General features: G+C 39.3%; 1 protein-coding gene across 1 annotated transcript in view; it reads left to right on the top strand.

Annotated features, from left to right (window-relative positions):
* Positions 1-23,539, top strand: part of EXTL3 (exostosin like glycosyltransferase 3) — a 145,287-nt gene that overhangs the window by 88,345 nt on the left and 33,403 nt on the right. Inside the window, exon 3 of the mRNA XM_032215410.1 lies at positions 13,873-16,432. Within this exon, the coding sequence (XP_032071301.1) occupies positions 14,285-16,432 (2,148 nt within the window). The 5' untranslated portion in view covers positions 13,873-14,284. The remainder of the gene's footprint in view (positions 1-13,872; positions 16,433-23,539) is intronic.

Here is a 23,539-nt window from a genome sequence, read left to right as displayed (position 1 = left end):
ATGTTTGGCCTTATTAGAAGACTCTTTTTTTGGTCATTTAATTGTATCACAGGGAATTCTTCAACTGTGAAAGTCTTTTCATAAAGGTAAAGTCTTAAAAGAAAACATTTGCAGCTCAGGGTTAAATTGTGGGGTGTTTAGTGCTGTCTAAGCTTTGTGGTTTTTCCTGCTGATGCTTCATTACCAAACTAGGTAACATCAATACTAGAAGGGAGTGAGGTCTGTTCTTATTTTGATATATTAACCAGTGGCTTGCCCTGTCAGTCTTGGTGAAAGTGACTTACAAGAAGTGTCTGGCAATCAAGAAGCTTTTGTATCGATTGTGAGGTTAGTGTGCATGTTTCACTGGCATATCTTAAAGAAAGGAGCACACATTGATTGAAAAAAGTTTTTCTTCAGGCATAGGGAGAGGCGGCTCTTGAAAATTACACTTAACTTGCCGAATGGTTGCCAACCACATTTAACATGCCTTTCAATTTCCTTTATTTTATCCCTTTCCATTGAGATCCATTGGCCAAGGTATATGTAGTGGTCTACTACGTTTAGTTCTTCTCCAGATATATATTTTTTCTTTCTTTGATGAATTTATTAGACATAAATCTGGTTCTTTTTCAGGTTTATTTTTATCCGAATGGTTCTCCTGCTTTGTGCAGCTCTTGTATGTGTGTTTGTAGCTCTTCTGGCTCTTGTGAGAACAACATCATCTGCAAATCTTAAGTTTATGTATTTAAATAAATAGTCTCACCTTTGGCATGAAAACTGGCTGGGTGATTTTGGGCCTGTTACTTTCTCTCAGCCCAACCCACCTCACAGGGTGGTTGTTGTTGTAGGGAAAAGAAGAGGAGAATGGAGTATTGGGTATGTTTGCTGCCTTGAATTATTCATCAAAATAATGAAAGTGGACAAAACTTAAAAAGAAGCATCAATAAAATAGCTTCCTTGACAGTGTTTCTCGGGTCATCAAGGTTCACTTCATTCTGAGGTCAGCATTGTCTGTTGAAGCACACTTAACCCATCGTGGTTTGGCACAATTGCAGAGGTCACAGCAAGCTTTGTTAATGCGATATCTCACTTTCAGGAAAAGATTTTACAAAATATGTGACGATATTAGCAAAGCGAGGTGGTTTTAAACTCTACTTTTACTGGCCTTCATAATTGGAGTCTATTGATTTTTTGTCCCCATCCCCCCCCCACCTGTGTTTCCCAGTATGCTGCAATTGTTCAGGTGACTGCTCATTTGGAACAACTAAATTGCCTGTTGCAAGAACATTATGTGATTTAGATTGTTGTGCTGCGTAGCTTGTATGAAGTTAATAACCCACAATACTTCTCAGACACTGGAATGTAGTAGTTATGTGAGCGTCACTGCCCTCTGCTGGGTGTAAGTTGCTTTGTGAGTGATCATACAAGAGATCACCTTTTGCCAAGGGCTTGGATATAGCTACTATCTTTGTAAATGCATTGTGCTAAAGCAGAGTTCAGGAAGCTTTTAGCTTCCAGACTTACATAAATAAAGGTCAATGTTACTAGTAATCATCTGTTACTACAGAAAAGTTTATCCGTAATCCTTCTATTTCCCTGGTGTGATTCTATTTCCTTTCTTAGCATTTGATGGCACCTGGATTTCATAATGGGTTGGGTGAAGAATAACTGATTAAAACTCAGGCTACACAGAAAAGAGATGGCTGTTGTTGAATGATTTATCAGTCAACTGAAGTGGCATTTAATATTTCCTAGAGGCAGGGCAGAAGAAAGTAATATGTCCCTGGGTTCCCATTCCAGGAGGACTCACTGCAAACTACAAAAGAAGAGAAGGTATAATTGCTTTTGGATGCTTACACGGAGCTCATCCTTTGGAGAACCAAGCCTGTGTCTGATGGATCTGGCACTTTACTTAGCATTCCATTGCAGCCTGTGACAGTGAAAGCAACTTTTCTCATTCCTCTAGACCAGCCTCTATGATAGGGGTACTTAACAATCTAATCATTGCCATTTCAGGCTATTGCCAATAGTCCAGTCAGGTAGCAAGTATAATTATGAGGCAATCCAGACTATCTCAGCGTTTACTATTGCTCTGTTGTCTGAGTGGACAAATGTGGTTTGGGGATTGATGGAACCTCTGCTGCTGCTCCTTGCTCTGCTGTGTAGGCGCTGGTTAATAGTTTCCTTCATTAACTGCAGATTGAAAGTGGAGTGGTTGCTGCTGCTCTGTATTATCTAGCCAATGAGACAAGAAAGAAGCTAGGAACAGTGACTGTTTAGGAGACCAAGAGGAGCAGCTATAGAAGGGATCCTCTTTTCGCTTGTCAAAGCTTGCCTTCTATTGCTGATCATTCAACATGGGCAATTGCACAACTGCACAATGGGCAATCTAGAGAGCAGTCTTACAGATTAACTAAAAGCAGTAGCTGCTTGGGAAACTAAGGGAAGTGAGAGTGAACTGCTAGATAGATAAAAGGGAGTGGGGGGAATAGCTTCAGCCTATAAAAAGGGAATCAAGCAGTTAAAAGTCACTTGTTTGTGTAACCAAGGCCATACATATCATGGGTGCCAAACTTGCAGTGTCACATTACCGCCATGTGACGTATCTCAATGTTTTTTTTCCCCTTTGTGGAGCTGAGGTAGGCGTGGCCTACTCATGATGCATCTGGCCAGTGGATCACCAGTTCAATATATACAGTACAACTTGCCATTAATGAGGATAAGCTACAACAATTAGCTGTTCCGTTGACTCTTAGATAAGGAGAAGTGGTATGGAGACAACGTCTGGTTGTGGTGTTCCTTTGAAATGTTTGTTCAGGTTCTTCAAAAATCTGGACCTGGTCCAGACTTTTAGCAAAGCCAGATGTTTTCCCATCCCATGTGCATTAGATTTTTGTTTAATAAATGAAAAAGTTTTAATTGGCCTTTTGGCACTTTTAGCCTATTTCACCCTTCTGTCAAGAAGAGTTTGAATTTTCATTTCTGACCTTTTGAGGTACTAGCTGTCTTATTATGTGCAGATTTGATGAGTTGATTTTATCAACTCTTCATCCACATCATTAATGAACGTATTGAAGAGTTGATAGAAACTTGTTATTTTTCTCTGCAGTTTGATAAGGTTCCATTGATGAACACTCAAGGAATGTAATTCTTGTCAACTATATATCAATGTTTTTGTCATGTCATTTAGTACTTTATAAACTGGTTTCTAATCAATATCTCATGGGTACTTAATTAGATGCTTTGCTGAGGCTAATGTGAATTATTATTTGTACAACATTTGCACGGTATATTAAGGAAGTTACTCTTTTTAAAAAAAAGGAAGGATGACTGCAAGATCTGCTTCTGACTAACTTATTCTGTCTCTTGCTAATTACCACAAAAATAAATAATAAGCAAAAAAATTAAATGTATGAAATAAAAGGAAAGGAAGTATACCTACACTTAATTTATAACAGCAGCATTCAGTGTATTTTTCTATTATTGCAAACCATCATAGCTTCCTAAGATCTAATCAGCTCCTCAAATCCCAATGGCTGGGCTGCCCTGCTCACGCACACTTGCTCACAACAAAGTGTTTAGAGCAGTGTTTTTCAACCTTGGCGACTTTAAGTCCTGTGGACTTCAACTCCCAGAATCCCCCAGCCAGCATAGCTGGCTGGGGAATTCTGGAAGTTGAAGTCCACAGGACTTAAAGTCGCCAAGGTTGAGAAACACTGGTTTAGAGGTTTTTATTCAAAACATCCCTCCCCCCACATACACATACCCACACCCCAATCGGTTCAATTGCAAACCAAACAAGCTGGTCCGGTTCCCAAGTTAGACAAGACTTAATCTAAGAAGTGCAAACGTAGTCCAAAGGCCAGTCCAAGGTCCAAACATGGGGTCGTAGGTCAAGATGCAAGAAACAGTAACACCGGGCAAGAAACTGGATACATTGTTCCAACAACGCCCCTTCCTTTGGACGGGATTAAATAGGCAATACCGTTACTGCCTCCTCAAGAGTAACCGGGCACTTTTTATCATGTGTGGTGGACATGCAATGAGGCAAAAAAATATATTGGAAAATGATTCAATCATGGTTAGAACAAATAGTGGGAGACCAAATCTTGTTTAAACCAGAAATTTTTTCTCCTGGGTATAATACCGGAGGGGTTTAAGAAAGATACACTTTATCTAATTATACATGTACTAACTGCGGCGCGCATAACTTATGAACAATATTGGGAAAAAGAAAATACACCATCAGAGCTAGATATAATCAGAAAAGTGTTGGCCTGTGCGGAAGCAGATAGGCTCACTCTTGAACTTAAAAATAAAGGGGAATCAGAATATTTTGAAGTCTGGAACAGATTTTATGATTGGTATAAGACAAGGTGACAAGATTGGAACAAACTGTATATATTGTGATTGAACAGAAGACTAGACAATGTATTAAGTAGGCTAATGGTTAATGGTTGAGACTAGCTGTATATAATGTGAATGTATGGTCACTTCGACTTCGCGGTACTGCATTGTTTTAAATGTAAAAATGATAAAAATATATTTTAAAAAAAGAGGGGTTGCACCTGTCTCCTCTCTGCTCTCCACATCCTTGGATCAGGAGGAGGTGTGAACTTCGCCTGCTTATCCTTGCTGACTGCTGGCAGATGCTCGGTTTTCCGCCTCTATCTTCCAGGCTAACTGTCCCAGCTGAGGCTGCTCTGTGGGGCTAGAGTGCCCCGCTCCTTTATCCACAGCTCTCTTTACCTCCATGCTCTCTTCCTCCAAGATGCCAGGACCCGGCTCATCCTCCTCTTTCTCCTCTGAACTCGCGTCTGGAGAGAGGTTTGGAGGTGGGTCCATGACAAAGGCTTTTAGTCTTCATTTTCTTCTCAGACCATTTGTTCTTTATATATTTGTTTTGAGATTCATTCCTCTATGTAACCAAACCACTACAAAGTACTCATCTCATACTAGTAACTTGAGTTTTGCATTCAATCCATGTTTATTCAGCACCAAACCACACTTCTTAAATAACCTATTCTCACACTATTCAACTTCTTTTTATAACTCTCACTTTCATATAATCTAGTGGAACAAGGGATGCCCTTCTGCACAAAAATCCTTGCTACTTTCAACAATTATGTCGTAACAAATAATATACAAAGCAACTGTGTTTCTGGCAGCATTTGCATGTCTTAAAGTTTCTCCATCCATTTTCCCATCTTTGGTAGACATTCTATTAAAGTACAAAGATCCATCTGCTTACTGCAGTTTCCCCCTCTATTATTTGCAACCATTCACTTCATTTTCCCAAAGCTACCTTGATTCTTAATTTATAAATTTTCAAATCCATATTCCCCATTCCTTATCATATGGCCCTAATACTTGATGCAAATCATTTGTGTTCTCATCCAACAACTGGAAACTGTCTGAATGTATAATTATACAGATCTTCATACACACCCCAGTCAAATCTATTGTAATGTTACATGAATATTCCTTTTACATCTGAGGAAACATTACACACACACACATGCGCGTGCACGCGCACACACACACACACACACACTTCCTGCTCAATGTTGGATGATTTATTAATCATTCCAGTTATTTTCACAGGCAAATCATTAAGGTTTATAGAAATCAGAATTAACCCTCTGATTAGTTATGCTCAAAAACTTACTGGTGACCAGTGCAGCTGCATGGCTATAATGGGCCACTGTAATTTGTATCAACTGCAGTTCATTGCAGCACCTTATAAAGCATACTGCAGTATCTATCCTGAAGGTGATAGTGGCATGACTTATTGTTGCCAAAATATTATAGAAGGCAAAGAGACTCATTTAGATCTGGATTCCTTCCAGAATGTTGCAAATTTCTCAGTTTGAACTTCCTGCAGTTCCCCAATAAACAGCTATACATTCATGATCTCTTTATATATATCATTTATAGTGTTCATGCATAAAAAATGGTCATTCTTCTCTCTCAGATTCATGGATAGATCTAGAACAGGGGAAAGCAACTCACGGCTCTGGAGCAGCATGTGGCTCTTTCATCCCTCTGCTGCGGGTCCCTGTCACTAAAAATATGTGTCACAACCCCCAATGTGTGACACCCGCCAGCACATGTTTTATTGAGCTTTTCGGCCCCCAGGAGGATAAATCCATGGATAAATACAAGAAAAGAAAAGTTTCAGAAGAAAGCAGAACCTTTAATTCAAATACATATGCTAGTTTTGTGGGTGCTCAGGAATTAGTCAGGCACGGGAAGGGTTTTGTGACTCCCACTGTTTTCTTTTATGTGGGAAACGGGTCCAAATAGCTCTTTGAGGGCTCAAGGTTGCCGACCCCTAGTCTAGAATTTCAGAATTGGGGTTTTAAAGCCTGAACACAACCCAGTGGTTTATATCTGTGTGCTTGAGTCATCTGACACATATCTTCTCCCCACACCCACTGTTGCTGTAAATGGAGAATACGTTGGTCTAATTTTTAAAGGCAAGAACATCTTTCTTAGCATGCCTTTTGTGACTGGTTCTGAAGGCCATTATATAAAATTAGCTTGCTATTTAGAGGCAGCAAAGAGGGCTGGTATAGAATTTCTGTTCTATTACAAGAGCTTTGTGTAAAGCTCTTTAATAATTTGCTGATGGGCTCTTACTGAAAAAAATCTGAGGAACAAGGCAGAAAATGAAAGGTTAAAAGGCTGAGAGTGCTTCTAGATGGAAATGGCAAAGTTCCCCGCCCTTTAGCAACTTTTGAGCGCTTCTGGCTTTCAAAGGAGAGTTTAAAAATCTCTCCTGATATTCAGTGGTGGGATTCAATTTTTTAAACTACTGGTTCTGTGGGCGTGGCTTGATAAGCATAGTGTGGCTTGGTGGGTGTGGCAGGGGAAGGATACTGTAAAATCTCCATTCCCTCTCCCACTCCAGGAGAAGGTTATTGCAAAATCCTCATTCCCTCCCGATCAGCTGGGACTCGGGAGGCAGAGAATAGATGGAGGCGGGGCAGAGGTGGTATTTATCAGTTCTCCGAACTACTCAAAATTTCCGCTAAAAGTTCTCCAGAACTGGTCAGAACCTGCTGAATACCACCTCTGCTGATATTTATTCTATAGTACTGCAGTTATGTACAACCTTTGCTCCCCCCCCCCCAACTACCTTTCAAAGGGTGTACAGAAATGCAGACTTTAAGTTCTACTCTTGAATGCTTACTTTGTAACTTCAGGTATATGAAATAGATATGTTAAACCACAAGTACAGACTTAGAAGGAAAAAAACAATATTAAAAACATAAAATAAATCCATCTTAAAAGCATGAATTCTCTACTGATGACCTCATCTAATTTTGCTAAAGTCAAAAGTTATTTTTTTGCTGATAAACTGATCCATAGGCCGTCTGGAACGAGCTCCCTGTTGAGATACGGACCCTTACTACCCTCCTGGCCTTCTGCAAAGCCACCAAGTCCTGGCTGTTCCAGCAGGCTGGGGGGAGCTGAGAAGCATCTACCTCCACGGAAATTGTGAATGTTGGTTTTGTTTTTAATATGTTGTCTTTGTCTCATTCCCCCCTTTCCCTTGTCTTTTGTGAGCCGCCTGGAGTCCTCCGGGAGTGGACGGCATACAAGACAAATAAATAAATAAATAAATAAGTTATAACAGTGGTACATTATTATCAATGCTAAAATCAGTACCTTCTTGATACTGGCTGCTGCGATTCATAAGGATATCATGTTTTATCAAAAACCAGAAATAGAACTTTCATATCTAGGAAATTTTGCCATTTTTGTGCCTTGCAGATACTTAACCATCAGTTCCGTTTCTTCTGCGTGATGTTTACAGACAGACCCAGTTCGGTATAGGGGTTAAGCTACTGACCTAGAAAGCAGGAGACAGTGAGTTCTATGTCTGCCCTAGGTGCCAGCTGGGTGACTTCAGGCCAGTCACTCTCTCTCATTCTAACCTACCTTCCAGGTTAATTGTTGTATGGGAATGAGGACGCAGCAATACTAAGTATCATATTATTCAGAGTATACGACGCACCGGAGTATAAGACGCACCAAGGTTTTGAAGAGGCAAATTTAAAAAACGGAGGTAGATAGATAGAGGGATAGACAGGGAGAGAAAGAGAGAGAAATACAGTAGGTAGGTAAGGAGGGAGTGTGTGTAGGTAGATAGGTAGGTAGGTAGAGGGATAGAGAGAGAAATAGAGAGAGAAATCCAGTAGATAGGTAGGGGGGGGAGAGAGAGTAGTTAGGTAGGTAGGTAGATAAAGGGATAGAGAGAGAGAGACAGAGAAATAGAGAGACAGAGAAATAGAGAGAGACAGAGAAATACAGTGATAGGTAGGGAGAGAGAGTGTGTGTGTAGGTAGATAGGTAGGTAGAGGGAGGGAGGGAGGGAGGGAGAGAGAGCTGTTGTAGTTGTTTCTGCTGGCACAGCACTTGATCAATGTAATTCTCTTCAATCAATTAAAGAGCTTTCTAAACGGGGGAAAAAAGATTTTGTACTATGCAAACTTCCCCAAACCTGCCAATATTTTGCGAAAACGGGCCTGTTTTTTTAAAAGAAGGCCTGAGTAGCATTGGTGGTCTTGCAAAGTGCTCCTGGGGGGGGGGGGGCGAACAAAAAATGGTCCGTTTTTCGTGAAAACGGGCCTATTTCTAGTCCAAAAAATTGCATGCATAGCCTTATGGAGTGCTGCTGGGGGCTGGGGGGCAAAAAAACCGGCCCATTTTTTGCTCATTTCTGCCCTCCCCAGCCCCAGGAGCTCTCTGAAAGTCTCCATAAGGCTATGCAAGGCCATTTTTTGTGAAGGGGGCGGGGCTTCGGGAGGCAAAAAATGCTGTATTCAGTATATAAGAGGCACCCAGATTTTCAGCCTCTTTTTTGAGGAAAAAAGGTGCTTCTTATAATCCGAAAAATACGGTATGCTCTTCACCTTGAGTTGACCATAATATGTTCAGAAAGTGAAATGAAAGTATAATAATAATTTGATATACCTGTAGTTGGCTATGCCATTTCAAATGCAACACATTTTTTTGAGTGGCAGAACAATCTGTGACATCTCCTGTTAAAAAGAAACTTGGTAGGAAATTTTCCTCTCTGTCTGAAATATTAGGGAATCACTGTAGTTTTCATTAAATAGTATTATGCTGAATAGGGTAACTGATACTAGTTTCCCGAGTCCCATGTTACTCAAAATTACAGTATATCTTTTTTTTTTTTTTAAATGGCTTATTTTGGTAGATCAGTTTTCCAAACCAGGTTCTTCAGTTAAGAAGTAAAAACTAATGTTGGCAGATGAACATAATTTGGTCAGTTGAAGTATTTACAGGTCTTAGATCCGGTAAAGTAATAGAGAAATTCATGGTCTGGTCACTTCCTGGTTAGACTATTTCAACATAAACTACGCAGAGCTGCCTTTGAAGATCACATAGAAGTTATAACTAGTCCAGCATACAGGGGCACACACAGTTTTGGGTATACCATCTTTTAAGCAAATACACAAAATCAGGCAAAGATATCAAGGTGGAATTGTTCACAAAACCTTCGGATGATGAATTGTGAGCAAATATATGACAGTTTTGTGTTACATATTGGATCCTCAGACTTTCATACCATTATATATTTTAGACAGAAAGATAATAGTGTGGACTCTATTTTGGATGAAGCACTTAGTTCAATTTATTATTATTTGAATGCTGAGACAAGATAGCAGGGTGCAAAGTCCCCATATGAATGACAGCTAAACATTTTAAGTCATAATGATTACTATAGAATCTGTAGTGTATTAACAGACACATGCTAAATAAATCCATGCAATGATTAAAATGTATTTTTGCTGAAACTTGGCATTTATAGATGTTGTTCATTTAAGGTGATGTTAGAAGTAGAAATCTAAGCCGTTTTTCTTTCTTGATCATCATTATCCTTTTGTGGCTTCAAGAAAGCTTTTATAGCTAGCTAAGAATGAACCTCTTGAGAAGCAAGCAGTCACTTTTTTGGACGGTTGCTTCTAAGGCAGGCTGCATACAATATCTTGGCTCGTCTTAATAACAAAAAGAATAACAAAATAGTGGAGTACAGAAGTTTTATGTTTTTATCTTAGAATAGACATTCCCCTTATTGTAAGGAAGAAGGGTGGGAGGGAAATGTGTCATCCAAAATGGTAGTTCCACCTGCGGTTTTTAACAGCTGTAAAAGTTGTGCAGTAAGACAATACAAAATGAGGCACAAATCTAGGAAGTCTTATAAAAGGCTGTTACTGACAACACTTCAGTGGTTGTGTCTTAATGCTGATATTCAGGTATAAAAGTGCCTGCCTCCCAATTTATGCCTAAATAAAAGTTGATGTAGTTTCCCAGGTTTTCTCCAATTGTTGTCTTCAAATTGATATTATAACATCCTTCATATTGAAAACAATATATCATCTTGTCCTCTGTGATTTTATCTAATTCCTTCTTGACCATTCATACTGATAGCTGTCACTAAATCTTATGATAATTAAGATGATAGAATTTGCTATCTGCTCTTGGATATGCTCTCTTTTTCTTGTCTGGCCTGAATCACCCGTGTTTAATATAACTGGATGTTCCATATTGTAGTATTATTCTTATGCCTACCGCAAAGTACATGAATTTTATTTCAATCAAATTAGCTCACTTTCTGATCATGTAAATAATTTAAAACTGCCAGGTATGCTGCATAAAAATGCAAAAATAGAAACAAGATTATGATGCAATAGAGAGGACGCATTAGATGTCTTCTTCAGGCATGTTGACTTCAAATCCCAGAATTTCGAGCCAGCTGGAATGGAAAAACTACAGTATTAGGAAAAAAGAGCAGTCCAACAAGGATGGTCAGTAGGAGATAAAGCTTAGCAGGGTTTAAGTCCAAAGACAGAAATAGTAGAGAACAGGGAGTATGTAAGAGAGTGAAGGCTGTCAGTGAAAAAGGACACAAAAGTAAGATTTGGACATAAATTTTTCTCCTGGAATCTCTTCCTTTCCATGCAGGAGCTCAGATGATATAAATTGTATACATTTTTACAAAGCATATTCTGTAATCTTTATTTTAGTTTAAGTGGTTAGTCCCTGCATATATTCTGCATCCAATAAACCCCATCTGTTTCATACAGCCTAGGGTTGGCAGTTGGATCTAGGGGCACAATAACATGTTACTTTGAAGATTTAACAGTTGGACAGCATAATATCACTATGGTAGTACCTACTAATGCTTATATCGGTACAACAACACAGATCCATAAACAATGTAGCTTTTCAACACAGGTCTTTATTTTCTTAAGAGCCAGTTTGGTGTAGTGGTTTGAGGCACCAGGCTTGAAACCAAAGAGACAGTGTCACTTCTAACGTTACCTTAGGCCCAAAGCCAGTTAGTTTTATTTATTTATTTGTTCGATATATATATCACTATGAGACTACACTAGGTGGCTTATAGCAATAAAAAGGGAAAAATGAGAAGAGTGTAAACAGCACAGTAGTAAAATAATAGAACAATAAAATAAACACTTCTGAAAAATTGTGTCAAGAAAACTGCATGGATTTGTCCAGATTGTGGCTAGGAGTCAAGACTGACTTGGAGACACCCCCCCCCACTTTCCCCCAATACCTGCATGCCTCTATTCCTATAATGTACAATGTTAAAAATCCAGAGTTATTTCTTGTTGTTTTTGCAGGACTGTGTCTCACTTTTTCCTTGTGAAATGTTTGTGGTTGCCCTTTATTGGCAGCATTGTGAATGAATAAATGGGGGCAGTGTGTTTGCAAATGACTTCACTGGTATTTAATCCAATTCAGCTGAGTGTATTTTTATCTTGTTTTCACATTCTTGTATTGTCCAAAGCAACAAGACATTTTCTTTTGACTAAGAAGAATTGTAACTTTGGCACATGACCGTTTTGGGGATTTAAAAGCCAATCCCAAATAAAGATGCTATTATAATACTTCTGGCGGGTGTTCAGGCCTGAATATTAGCGAACTACTATGGCGACCTTACATCTCTCTGCATTTATTTAACTACAGGTAGTCCTCGATTTACAACCACAATTGAACCCAAGATTACTGTTGTTAAGTGAGACATTCCTTAAGTGAATTTTGCCCCACTTTATGACTTTTCTTCCCACAATCGTTAAGTGAAGCACAATAAGTTAGTAACTCGATTGTTAAGTGAATTTGGCTTCCCCGTTGACTTGGCTTGTCAGAAGGTCACAAAAGGGATCACACGACCTTCGGACACAACAACGGACATAAATATGAACCTGTTTTCAAGCATTTGAATTTTGAAAACATGATCATGGAGATTCCAGAAAGGTCGTAACTGTGAAAAACAGTCATGTCACTTTTTTCGGTGCCATTGTAACTTTGAATAGTCACTAAATGAACTCTTGTAAGTCGAGGACTATAGGTACATTTAATAATTGGAAATACTGGCTGGGAATCCTAGAAGTTGTAGTCTGATTTATTTGGAGTGCTCTAAGGTGGGAGATTTCTAGCACTGAAGGGGGACCATCAAGTGCTATAAATCTCCCACCTTAGAGCACTCATTAATTATTCTTTCTGTTTAAAGGTGAGACTATATCATCAAACAGACATTTCACCGTCCCTTAGTCTTTTCCTTTCTTTTAAAAAACTGTTTTATTTCATTGTGTCTTGCAGTAAATTCTGTAAGCCAATTATGAGATGTGAGGGAAATCCTCTTAAATCTGCTAATTTCATTAGCTCAGTTGATTTCCCCCCCCCTCAAGTATGATTAATTCCTATCCTCATCCAGTTCTCTATATGTCAATGATGGAAACCTGCATCAGAAAACCTAGAACCTTTCACCTAGAAAGGTATAAGAACAGAGATACTTGGGGAAAAAGCTCTTTTTTAATTTGGTTCTTAAATTCTCCTTCAAAAACTCAGAAACTTGTTCTTGCTCAATCATTGTCATAAAGTTTCTAATATTTTGCCAAAGATAACTGAAGTTGAGTAATTATCAAGGTCCACTTTGGCTTTATATTTCACTATAAAAAGCACATCTTTCTAGATCAGGGGTGTCAAACTCAAGACCCGCAGGCTGGATCCTGACTGTGGGATGCTTAGATCTGGCCTGCAGTGCCGTCCTGGAAACAGTGAAGGACTGGCCCATGGTGCCTCTGCCAGCAAAAACGGAGCTAGTGAGGGCTGTGCGCGGTCCTCCCAAGCTCTGTTTTCACTGGCAGTGGGTTGCAGGAGGCCATCCCAACCAAAAATGGAGCTTGCAAGGGTCTCATGAGGCCCTCCTGAGATCTGTTTTCACTGGCAGAGGGTTGCAGGAGGCTGTCCCAGGCAAAAACTGAAATCGGGAGCCTGTTTTTGCTGGCAGAGCTGGCCATGCCCACCTTGGCCACACCTATCCCCTTCCCCCCTGAGGTGAAACACAACCCTGATGCAGCCCTCAATGAATCAAGTTTGACACCCTGTTCTAGCTAGATCTAAGAATGGACAGATACAGTATTTATACTATTTGTAAGTTTTATATTAGAATGACAATTCTGGTTTGCATCAAAGACACTCACATCAGATATACTTCTCAAATAATGTCTGATCAGCATAATTTTTTTAAAGATAGTAGGTAGAGCAGTATGCTATTATTTCTCCTTTATCGTTCAAATACATGTTCCCATAAAAAGGTTATGCTATCTTTGAGGAATTGCTATTAAGTAAATTATGTTTTCTATCTCATTTTGATAAGAGGCAATATGCTTGCTATACGTAACCAATCAGAAATTCTAGACAATAGGTGTATGTGTAAGAGGAAGATGGTTTTGGCAGGAAGCTCTGTATTGTATGAATTGTATTTTAAACAATTAGGCTAATGAAAACTTCACTGCTTATATGATCTGACATATCATTGTTGTTTTTTAGGCTAGTGGACTACCGGCAGCTTGATGACAGCGAGGGATACTGATAGCATGGGATTCTTCATGGTTGCCTTGCTTACTGGATGCTAATTCAGAATGCCGACCACAACAGTAAATTTGAAGTGCTCCTTTTGTGTGTATTTGGCCCAGAGAAGACTTCTGATTGCCATGCCAAGCCTCTTCTCTCTTGCCTTGTGACACCCAGTTAATTGAAGCTTGAGAGAAGTGTTACTGATTGTTGGTTCCCGTCAAATCAAAAGTTGTATCCATTGCAAGAAGATGAAATTTCCATTCTATTGGCTTTTTGTCAAACAGACACAATAATATTTCCTTCTGGAAATCCTGGGATACAAACTGTTTTAGGTATGGCTACTGATCCCACGTGATAGAGGTGTGTGGCACCAACCTTGGGACTCATGACTGGGTATACAATGTTGCGGAATGGGGGAGTAGGGAATGGAGGCCAACCTTGGATGCTACGATGGTCCAGTCGGATTCGACTCACTTGGCTTAGCTTCACATTATTCATTATCCTGGTCTTCTTTCCGCTCATTGCCCATTACTACTTAACCACCATAGATGATGTAGATGATGCTGGCAAGCGCATCTTTGGTCCCCGCATAGGTAACGAACTTTGTGAGGTGAAGCATGTTGAGGATTTATGTCGAATTCGAGAGTCAGTGAGTGAAGAGCTGCTCCAGTTGGAAGCTAAGCGGCAGGAGTTAAATAGTGAGATTGCCAAGCTGAATCTCAAGATTGAAGCCTGCAAGAAAAGCATTGAGAATGCGAAGCAGGATCTTCTGCAACTAAAGAATGTTATCAGTCAAACAGAGCATTCATATAAAGAGTTGATGGCTCAGAACCAGCCCAAGCTTTCACTGCCGATTCGGCTGCTACCAGACAAAGATGACTCTAGTTTTCCCATGCCAAAATCCAATAGAAACTGCCGGCTGCATAATTGCTTTGACTATTCACGTTGTCCACTAACCTCTGGTTTTCCAGTATACGTCTACAACAGTGACCAATTTAATTTTGGGAGCTCATTGGATCCTTTAATTAAGCAAGCCTTTGAATCCACTGTCAGAAGCAACATATATGTTACTGAAAATGCAAACATTGCCTGTCTCTACATTGTCCTAGTAGGAGAAATGCAGGAACCTGTAATGTCTAAACCTACTGAATTAGAACAACAGTTGCACGCTCTGCCATATTGGAGGACAGATGGACATAACCATCTCATTATTAATTTATCCAGGAAGTCAGAAACTCAAAACTTCCTTTATAATGTCAGTACTGGGAGGGCCATGATTGCCCAGTCCACCTTTTATGATGTACAGTATCGTCCAGGTTTTGACATTGTAGTATCTCCTCTGGTCCATGCCATGTCTGAACCCAACTTCCTAGAGATCCCACCCCAGGTGCCAGTAAAGAGAAAATACTTATTCAGTTTCCAAGGGGAGAAGGTTGAATCTCTCCGATCCAGCTTACAAGAAGTACGATCATTTGAGGAAGAAATCGAAGGAAATGCACCAGCAGATTATGATGATAGGATCATTACCACGTTAAAGGCTGTTCAAGACAGCAAATTGGACTTTGTCTTGGTGGAATTTACGTGTAAGAATCAGCCAAAGGCAAGTTTGCCCACTGAGTGGGCTCTTTGTGGAGAAAGGGAAGACAGACTACAGCTACTGAAATTATCTACTTTTGCACTGATAATCACCCCGGGTGATACCCATCTTATGATCTCTGCTGGCTGTGCAATGAGACTGTTTGAGGCTCTAGAAGTTGGGGCTATTCCAGTCATCCTTGGAGAGCAAGTCCAATTGCCTTATCATGATGTAATTCGGTGGAATGAGGCAGCCTTGATTATACCAAAGCCACGTATTACAGAAGTGCACTTCCTTCTGAGGAGCATTTCTGACAATGACCTCTTGGCCATGAGGAGGCAGGGCCGTTTCTTATGGGAAACCTACTTTTCCACTTCAGACACTGTTTTTAGCACGCTCTTGGCTGTCATAAGGACACGAATCCAAATTCCAGCTGTTCCCATTCGAGAGGAAATGGCGGTGGAGATCCCTCACCGTTCTGGCAAAGCTGCTGGCACAGATCCCAATATGGCGGACAATGGGGATTTAGATTTGGGGCCAGTAGAAACTGAACCACCATACTCATCTCCCAAATATTTACGCAATTTTACTCTCACAGCAATGGATATTTACAGAAATTGGAACTCAGCTCCTGGTCCCTTCCACCTCTTTCCTCATACACCCTTTGATCCTGTGCTACCATCAGAAGCCAAGTTTTTAGGGTCAGGCACTGGATTTCGACCTATTGGTGGTGGAGCTGGTGGCTCTGGGAAGGAGTTCCAAGCTTCATTGGGTGGCAATGTTCCCAGGGAGCAGTTTACAGTAGTCATGTTAACCTATGAGCGAGAGGAAGTCTTAATGAACTCCTTAGAGAGACTCAATGGTCTCCCTTACTTAAATAAAGTTGTAGTGGTCTGGAATTCCCCCAAACTTCCATCAGAAGATCTCCTTTGGCCAGACATTGGTGTTCCAATTGTGGTAAGTCAAATTCAGATATTTCCTTTTTTATTCCTACGAGAAAATTCAAAGTTACTATTTAAATAAAATGTTAAGTCTTCAGTTGTGCCATAAGATGTTCTCAGTTTGCATGTATTTTTTCCCCCAGATTTTAGAGCAAAGCAAAACATGAAATCCAGAAATTGCCCAGGACATTCAGTAAAAAAATATGACATTTGGGTTATAATTTATATATATATTGTATATATACATATATACATATATACATATATACATATATACATATATACATACATACATACATACATACATACATACATATATACATATATACATATATACATATATACAATTGTGTATGCTAAAATACAAAAAAGGAAAAAAAGAAAGGAAAACTCTAGAAACAACCCAAAATAAAAGCATCCTAATGTTTGCATAAAACACATTATATTTTGAAGTGATACACCTTTTGAATAACCAAATGGTCATATAGCTCCTTGAGTTTCCCATTACGTCTTTATCACGCCTTATTATTAAAATTATCATACATCTGACATTTTTAAGAATAATGTATTTAAAGTTTGGTAAAATATTTCAACACTAGATTCTAATTTCTTGTGCAGTACCACTGAGGTATTCATGATGTAAGTACGTTTTATGGATTCTTGGTTCAAGAAATTGAGACTGTAGATGAATCCAAAGTGCAAGGAATGGGAAAGAGCAGTAGCCAGTTTGCAAGAAAAAAATGAAGTCATGGACCATATGCTCACAGGGCTTTGATTGGTCCTGAGCAGAGATTACTTGCTCTGTTCCTTTTAGCATGAGTTCACTCATTGGTTAGCTTTTTACCTTCCCCAAGTTCAAGATTGTTTCCCTTGGAATATGACAATCAGGGACGACAGTTGTAAACAATGTACAGCAATTGTGTTCCTATTATCCACTATAAAAATTTAAGATTGCAATATTAGAAGCAGTATGTTGCTTGCAGTAAGGCAATGCAAAAACAAATGGTTTTTTTTTCAATTACCAAACAGAAATATATGTTATTATATGGATCTGCCAATTTAAGAGAATATATGTAGCTCAAGGTTGAAAGGAGGGGTCTTTGGTGCTCTCTGAGTTCCCCAAGCTCAGAGTCCACCAGGAAACCCCCCCCCCACTCAGGTATGGGTATGTTTAACATTTCCAAAGGTGCAAAAGATGTAGAATCTAAACTCCCAGCATTTGAGACATATTCTGGGTGTAGATCCAAGATGATCTGCTGCAGCAGTTAGAGCTGAATTGGGAATTCATACAATTAATGCACTATCCAAAATTAGAGCGTACAACTACTGGTGCAAAGTCAATGAAATTACTGATAGACTCCCCAAGTTACATCTACTAGAGCAAATAAAATTACAATCACAAATCTCCTGGATCACCAAACCAACAAATTTTGTAGGAACGGTTCGGTTGAGATCTGCATATGTTGGACTGATTGGGGTAGATTGTAAGGGTGACACCAAAATATAATTTTGTGTCATTTTATTCTATTTTATATATTTATGTATTAAATTATATTGTATACTATCCTATAACTATTGTATTTTACCTTACTCTTATTTTAAATTGCTTGTATAAGATTTTATTGGTGATATGTGTTTGAACCTTGTGCTTTGATATGGGCTATAATCTAAACAAATAGTAGAAAAGATGTGTCAAACTAAAAATTGCAAACTTAATGGTAGATAGCCAATTTGAATTTTGGAGTTTAAATTAAAGCAGTGCTGCTTTTAAAGGCCTAGAATATTATTTTAAAATACAATTTCACGAGTGCTAGTGGGGAATGCTATTAGGTATTGCAAAAATAGGATATTCTGATTGTTCTTCCATCCATTGGAGCAGGATGGGCCACCTTTAAACTTCTCTGATATTGTGCTGAGGGCTGCAAATGTGTTTCACTTCATAATCTGAGCTTTCCTGTAGATGATGGGTCTTGTATTATGCTTGCTATTTCCTAACTAGCATCTTTGTAGCATTGCATCTACTTGAATTGTGATAGATAAAACCATCAATTTTGGGTGTGAAGGAATGAATAGACTTTATGGAAGAGGCTCAATAGAAGAAAGTTAATAATATTCTGTCTTTCTGGGATGATGGTATGTTTGTTGCTTTGAATTCAAACACATGCACAGTGTGTGTGTGTGTGTGTGTGTGTGTGTGTGTGCGTGCGTGCATGAAAGAGAGAGAGTGTAAAACCCAATGATAGAATAACAATTTATTATGTTGTCATCTAGGACCTTGGCATTGGGTTAAATGAAATTAATATTCCATCTTGCAGTTTCTAGCTAATGAATCACGCTGTTCAATTCCGACAGCAAGGGAATGAAACAATTTTTTTTCTGAGAGCAATAATATAAAACACTTATCTCACTGCAAATGGGCATTTATATTAGGGTTGCCGAATATTTCCAGCAACACTAATATACAGTAAATGGTGACAATTAATTGGCTACTTAGTCAGAAGTGGACAATCTGTTGCCCGCATGCATAGCCGTTTCACTCCCCCAGACCAAACAAGCCTCAAGTATTTGATGACAAACTCATAATAATGTCTTGCTTTTTATGTGCTGCAAATGGCAATGTGTTAATGTATTAACAGACCTATTTTTGCAATTAACCCCAATAAAACCAAACGGGTTCAGAAAAAGGGCGTAAAGGCTTTTCAGTGGAATCAACACGTCATCAAAAGAACTGTTAGCTGGAAGGGGGAAGCAGAGAGAAAAAGAGGTAGTGGCCCCTTAACTCCATTTCATTTGAACTTTCCTGTGGCTGGTGATTGGAGCTGCTGGCTGGAAAGGGGAAGCAGAGAGAATAAGAGGAACAGGTAGTGGAATCATATGTCCATAAACCAAAATAGTAATAATACATTCTAGATTAGTGCGCTTGAAATTGTGATTTTATTTATTTCAAAATGCCAGGTTTAGTTCAATGTAATAGCTGTCTTGCACCTGTCTTTCGCAGTACTCTTTTCAAATTTGGATACTGTTCCTTTTGTAAACAAATTACTAGTCTACATAGACAGATTACCTATCTAGAATCTCTAATCTGTGCTCTTCAAGCAGAAATTAGGTGTCCAATTCGGCCATTCCACTCTACGGAGATGCCACGCTATCAGCCCCCCCCCCCCACCGCAAAGAGGAGCGCAGTCTGGACAACCATGGAACCTGGCAGGGTGAGAGCTGTGAACCATAAACACAAAGCTTTTGCTGTGACCCAGCATAACAGATATAGCGCCCTTGCTGACACTAAAGAGACAGATCAAGATAGTTGTGATAATGGTGACTCAAATAAGCAGGGAATCGTGGTCCAAAATGAAGAACTTACTTTGGAAATGCGAAATGTGGAACCAGGTATCACACATCAGTAGCACAAGAAGAGCATGGTATGCAAAAAGAGAAGTCACCTTCTGGTTGGTGATTCAATCATAAGGGATGTAAATTTAGGAAAGGATATGGAGGTTTTAAAAGAGGTCAGGTGTCTGCCAGGTGCTACTGCCAGCAGAGACAAGAGGCGTATTCTTAAGATAGTCAAGAATGCAAGTAAGGACTGTGATGTTGATGCTATTATACATCTTGGCACAAATGATCTGTCCCAAAAAGATGTACTTTCTGTGAAGAATGATTTCCAGAGCTTGGGGTATGAACTTAGTAGTATAGGTTGTAGGCTTATCTTTTCAGAGGTTTTACCAGTATATAAGGAACAAAAAGGGAAGGGCCAGTGTGTAGTAAAGTTTAATGTTTAATGAAAAACTGTACAAAAGAGATGGTTTGCACCCATCCAAGAAAGGGACTGAGTTACTTGGCATTAAATTCACAGATTTTCTGGTAAACATTTAAACTGAACAGCGGGGACAGAGAATTAATTGATATAGAAAATTTTTGTCCCCAGCAATCTAAAATTCATAGGGTTATCAGTGCATGTAACACAGATGTTTGTGCGGGTAAGATTATCACTCCTGCTGTCAAGCAAAACCAAGCATTTAATAGTGAGTGCCATACCATGTGCATGAATCATACAAGTGGCAAGAAAATAGGGGCAGTCAGGAATAACACAGGTTATGTAGACAGTAAACATAGGGTCAATCAAAATGGACTCAAATGCCTATACACCAATGCACAAAGTATGAGAATAAACAGGGTGAATTAGAAATTCAAGTAAAAGAGGGCAGATACGATATTGTTGCCATTACAGGAACTTGGTGGGATGAAACTGACAAATGGAACATACAGCTAGAAGGATTTAAATTATTTAAAAGAAATAGACCAAATAAAAGAGGAAGTGGAGTTGCACTATATATAAGAAATAATTACCGCTCTACAGAAATAGAGCTCAACAATGATGAGAACTATCTTGAATGCATCTGGGTCAATATTAAAGGTTTGGGGGGAAATGAAATTGCCATAGGTCTATACTACAGGCCACCCAACCAAGCAGAGGAAGTAGATGAACTTTTTGCTAGTCAGCTAACTAAGGTATGTAGGAAGCACATCACAATAGTAGTGGGGTTTTTTAACTACCCTGATATCAACTGGGGAACAAACTCTGCACCAAGTGGAAGATTCAACAGGTTCCTAACAAACCTAGGAGACAACTTTGTTTCCCAAAAAGTAGAGAAGGGAACAAGGAGATCAGCCATATTGGACTTAATTCTCACTAACAGAGAAGAAATGATAGAAGGTGTTGAAGCCACAGGAACCCTGGGGGCAAGTGAGTCTTGGACTTTAAGAGAGATAATTTCAATAAACTTAGAGAGAGCTTGGGAAAAATTCCATGGATGAGAATCCTCAAGGGGAAAACAACTCAAGAAGCTTGGGAAATTTTGAAAAATGAGATTACAAAAGCCCAGTCTAGCACAATACCAATGAAGAAGAAAAATAACAGCACCCAAAAGAAACCAGCATGGCTGCATAAAGAACTCTCTGACAAATTGAAAGACAAAAAAGATAAGTATAAAAAGTGGAAAGAGGGGGGACATAAATAAGGCAGAATATCAGCAAATAGCCCAAGCATGTAAAGATAAAGTGAGGAAAGCTAAGGCTCACAATGAAGAAAGGCTTGCCACTAAAGTAAAAAATAACAGAAAAAGCTTCTTCCAACATATTAAAAACAAGAAAAAGGTTAAGGAAACAATTGGTCCATTGCTGGGAGAAAGTGGCAAAAAGGTGACAAGCAACAGGGAGAAAGCAGAACTCTTTAACTCATGTTTTGCATCTGTCTTTACACAAAGGGATAAAACAGTCCAACCTATCAAAAACAGCACCACAAAAATCAGATTAGGAACACAAGTTGAAATAGGGAAGAAAATGGTAAGTGAGCACCTGTCTACCCTAGACGAGTTCAAATCACCAGGACCAGATTACAGATTACACCCCAGGGTTCTGAAGGAACTGGCAGACAAGATCTCAGAACCAATGAACTATATCTTTCAGAGATCCTGGAGCACCGGGGAACTACCAGAGGACTGGAAAAGAGCTGATGTGGTTCCCATCTTCAAAAAAGGGGGGAAAAAAACAGATCCAGGAAACTATAGACCTATCAACCTAACCTCAATACCAGGAAAGATTCTGGAAAAGATAATCAAGCAATCAATTAGCGAACACCTAGAAGCAAACAAAGTAATAGACAAAAGCCAACATGGCTTTGTCAAAAACAGATCATGACAGATTAATCTTATTGCATTCTTTGATAATGTGACAAAATTAGTCGATCAGAGGAATGCCGTCGATATAGTTTACTTGGATTTCAGTAAGGCATTTGATAAGGTAGACCACAACCTACTACTAGATAAAGTAGAAGAATGTGGGTTAGACAGCATCACCACCACATGGATTTGTAATTGGCTGACCAACTGCACTCAATGTGTAGTCCTCAATGGAATTGCATCTTCATGGTGGGAAGTATGCAGTGGAGTACCCCAAGGCTCTGTTTTGGGCCCAGTACTCTTCAACATCTTCATCAATGATTTGGACGAGGGAATAAATGGGGAACTCATCAAATTTGCAGATGATACCAAGCTGGCAGGAATAGCCAACACTCCAGAAGATAGGCTAAAGGTACAGAAGGATCTTGCCAACTTGAACATTGGGCACTATCTAATAAAATGAAATTCAATGGTGAAAAGAGTAAGGTTCTACATTTAGGCAACAAAAATGCAGTGCACAGGTACATTATAGGTGGTACCTTGCTCAACAGTAATAACTGTGAAAGGGATCTTGGAGTCCTAATGGACAACCATTTAAATATGAGGCAGCAGTGTGCAGCAGCTGCCAAAAAAGCCAACACAGTTCGAGGCTACATAAATAGAAGGATAGAATCATGATCATGTGAAGTGTTAATACCACTTTATAATGCCTTGGTAAGGCCACACTTGGAATACTGCATTCAGTTTTGGTCTCCACGATGTACAAAAGATGTGGAGACTCTAGAAAGAGTGCAGAGAAGAGCAACAAAGATGATTAGGGGACTGGAGACTAAAACATATGAAGAACGATTGCAGGAACTGGGTAGGTCTAGTTTAATGAAAAGAAGGACTAAGGGAGACATGATAGCAGTGTTCCAATATCTCAGGGGCTGCCACAAAGAAGAGGGAGTCAAACTATTTTCCAAAGCACCTGAGGGTAGAACAAGAAGCAATGGGTGGAAACTAATCAAGGAGAGAAGCAACTTAGAACTGAGGATAAATTTCCTGACAGTTAGAACAATTAATCATTGGAACAGCTTGCCTCCAGAAGTTGTGAATGCCGCAACACTGGAAGTCTTTAAGAAGATGTTGGATAGCCATTTTTCTGAAACGGTATAGGGTTTTCTGCCTAGGCGGGGGGTTGGAATAGAAGACCTCCAAGGTCCCTTCCAACTCTGCTATTATATTGTATTGTATTGTATTGTATTGTATTGTGAAACTGCCTCCTAGTGGATTGTGGGTACAAAAGGAATTGTAACCCCAGGCTAAAAAAAAAAGTTGTCTGAAGATCTATAATCTTCACTGATAGCAGCCCTGGTTAATCTAATAAGGGAGATGAGGCAGATGCAAAGATTATTTGTATCTTGGACACTTACAGAATACATAAAGCCTTTTCCTTGCTCAGT

Source organism: Thamnophis elegans, chromosome 4, assembly GCF_009769535.1.
Source record: "Thamnophis elegans isolate rThaEle1 chromosome 4, rThaEle1.pri, whole genome shotgun sequence".
Lineage (NCBI taxonomy): Eukaryota > Metazoa > Chordata > Lepidosauria > Squamata > Colubridae > Thamnophis > Thamnophis elegans.
This window is presented reverse-complemented; position numbering and strand designations above follow the sequence as displayed.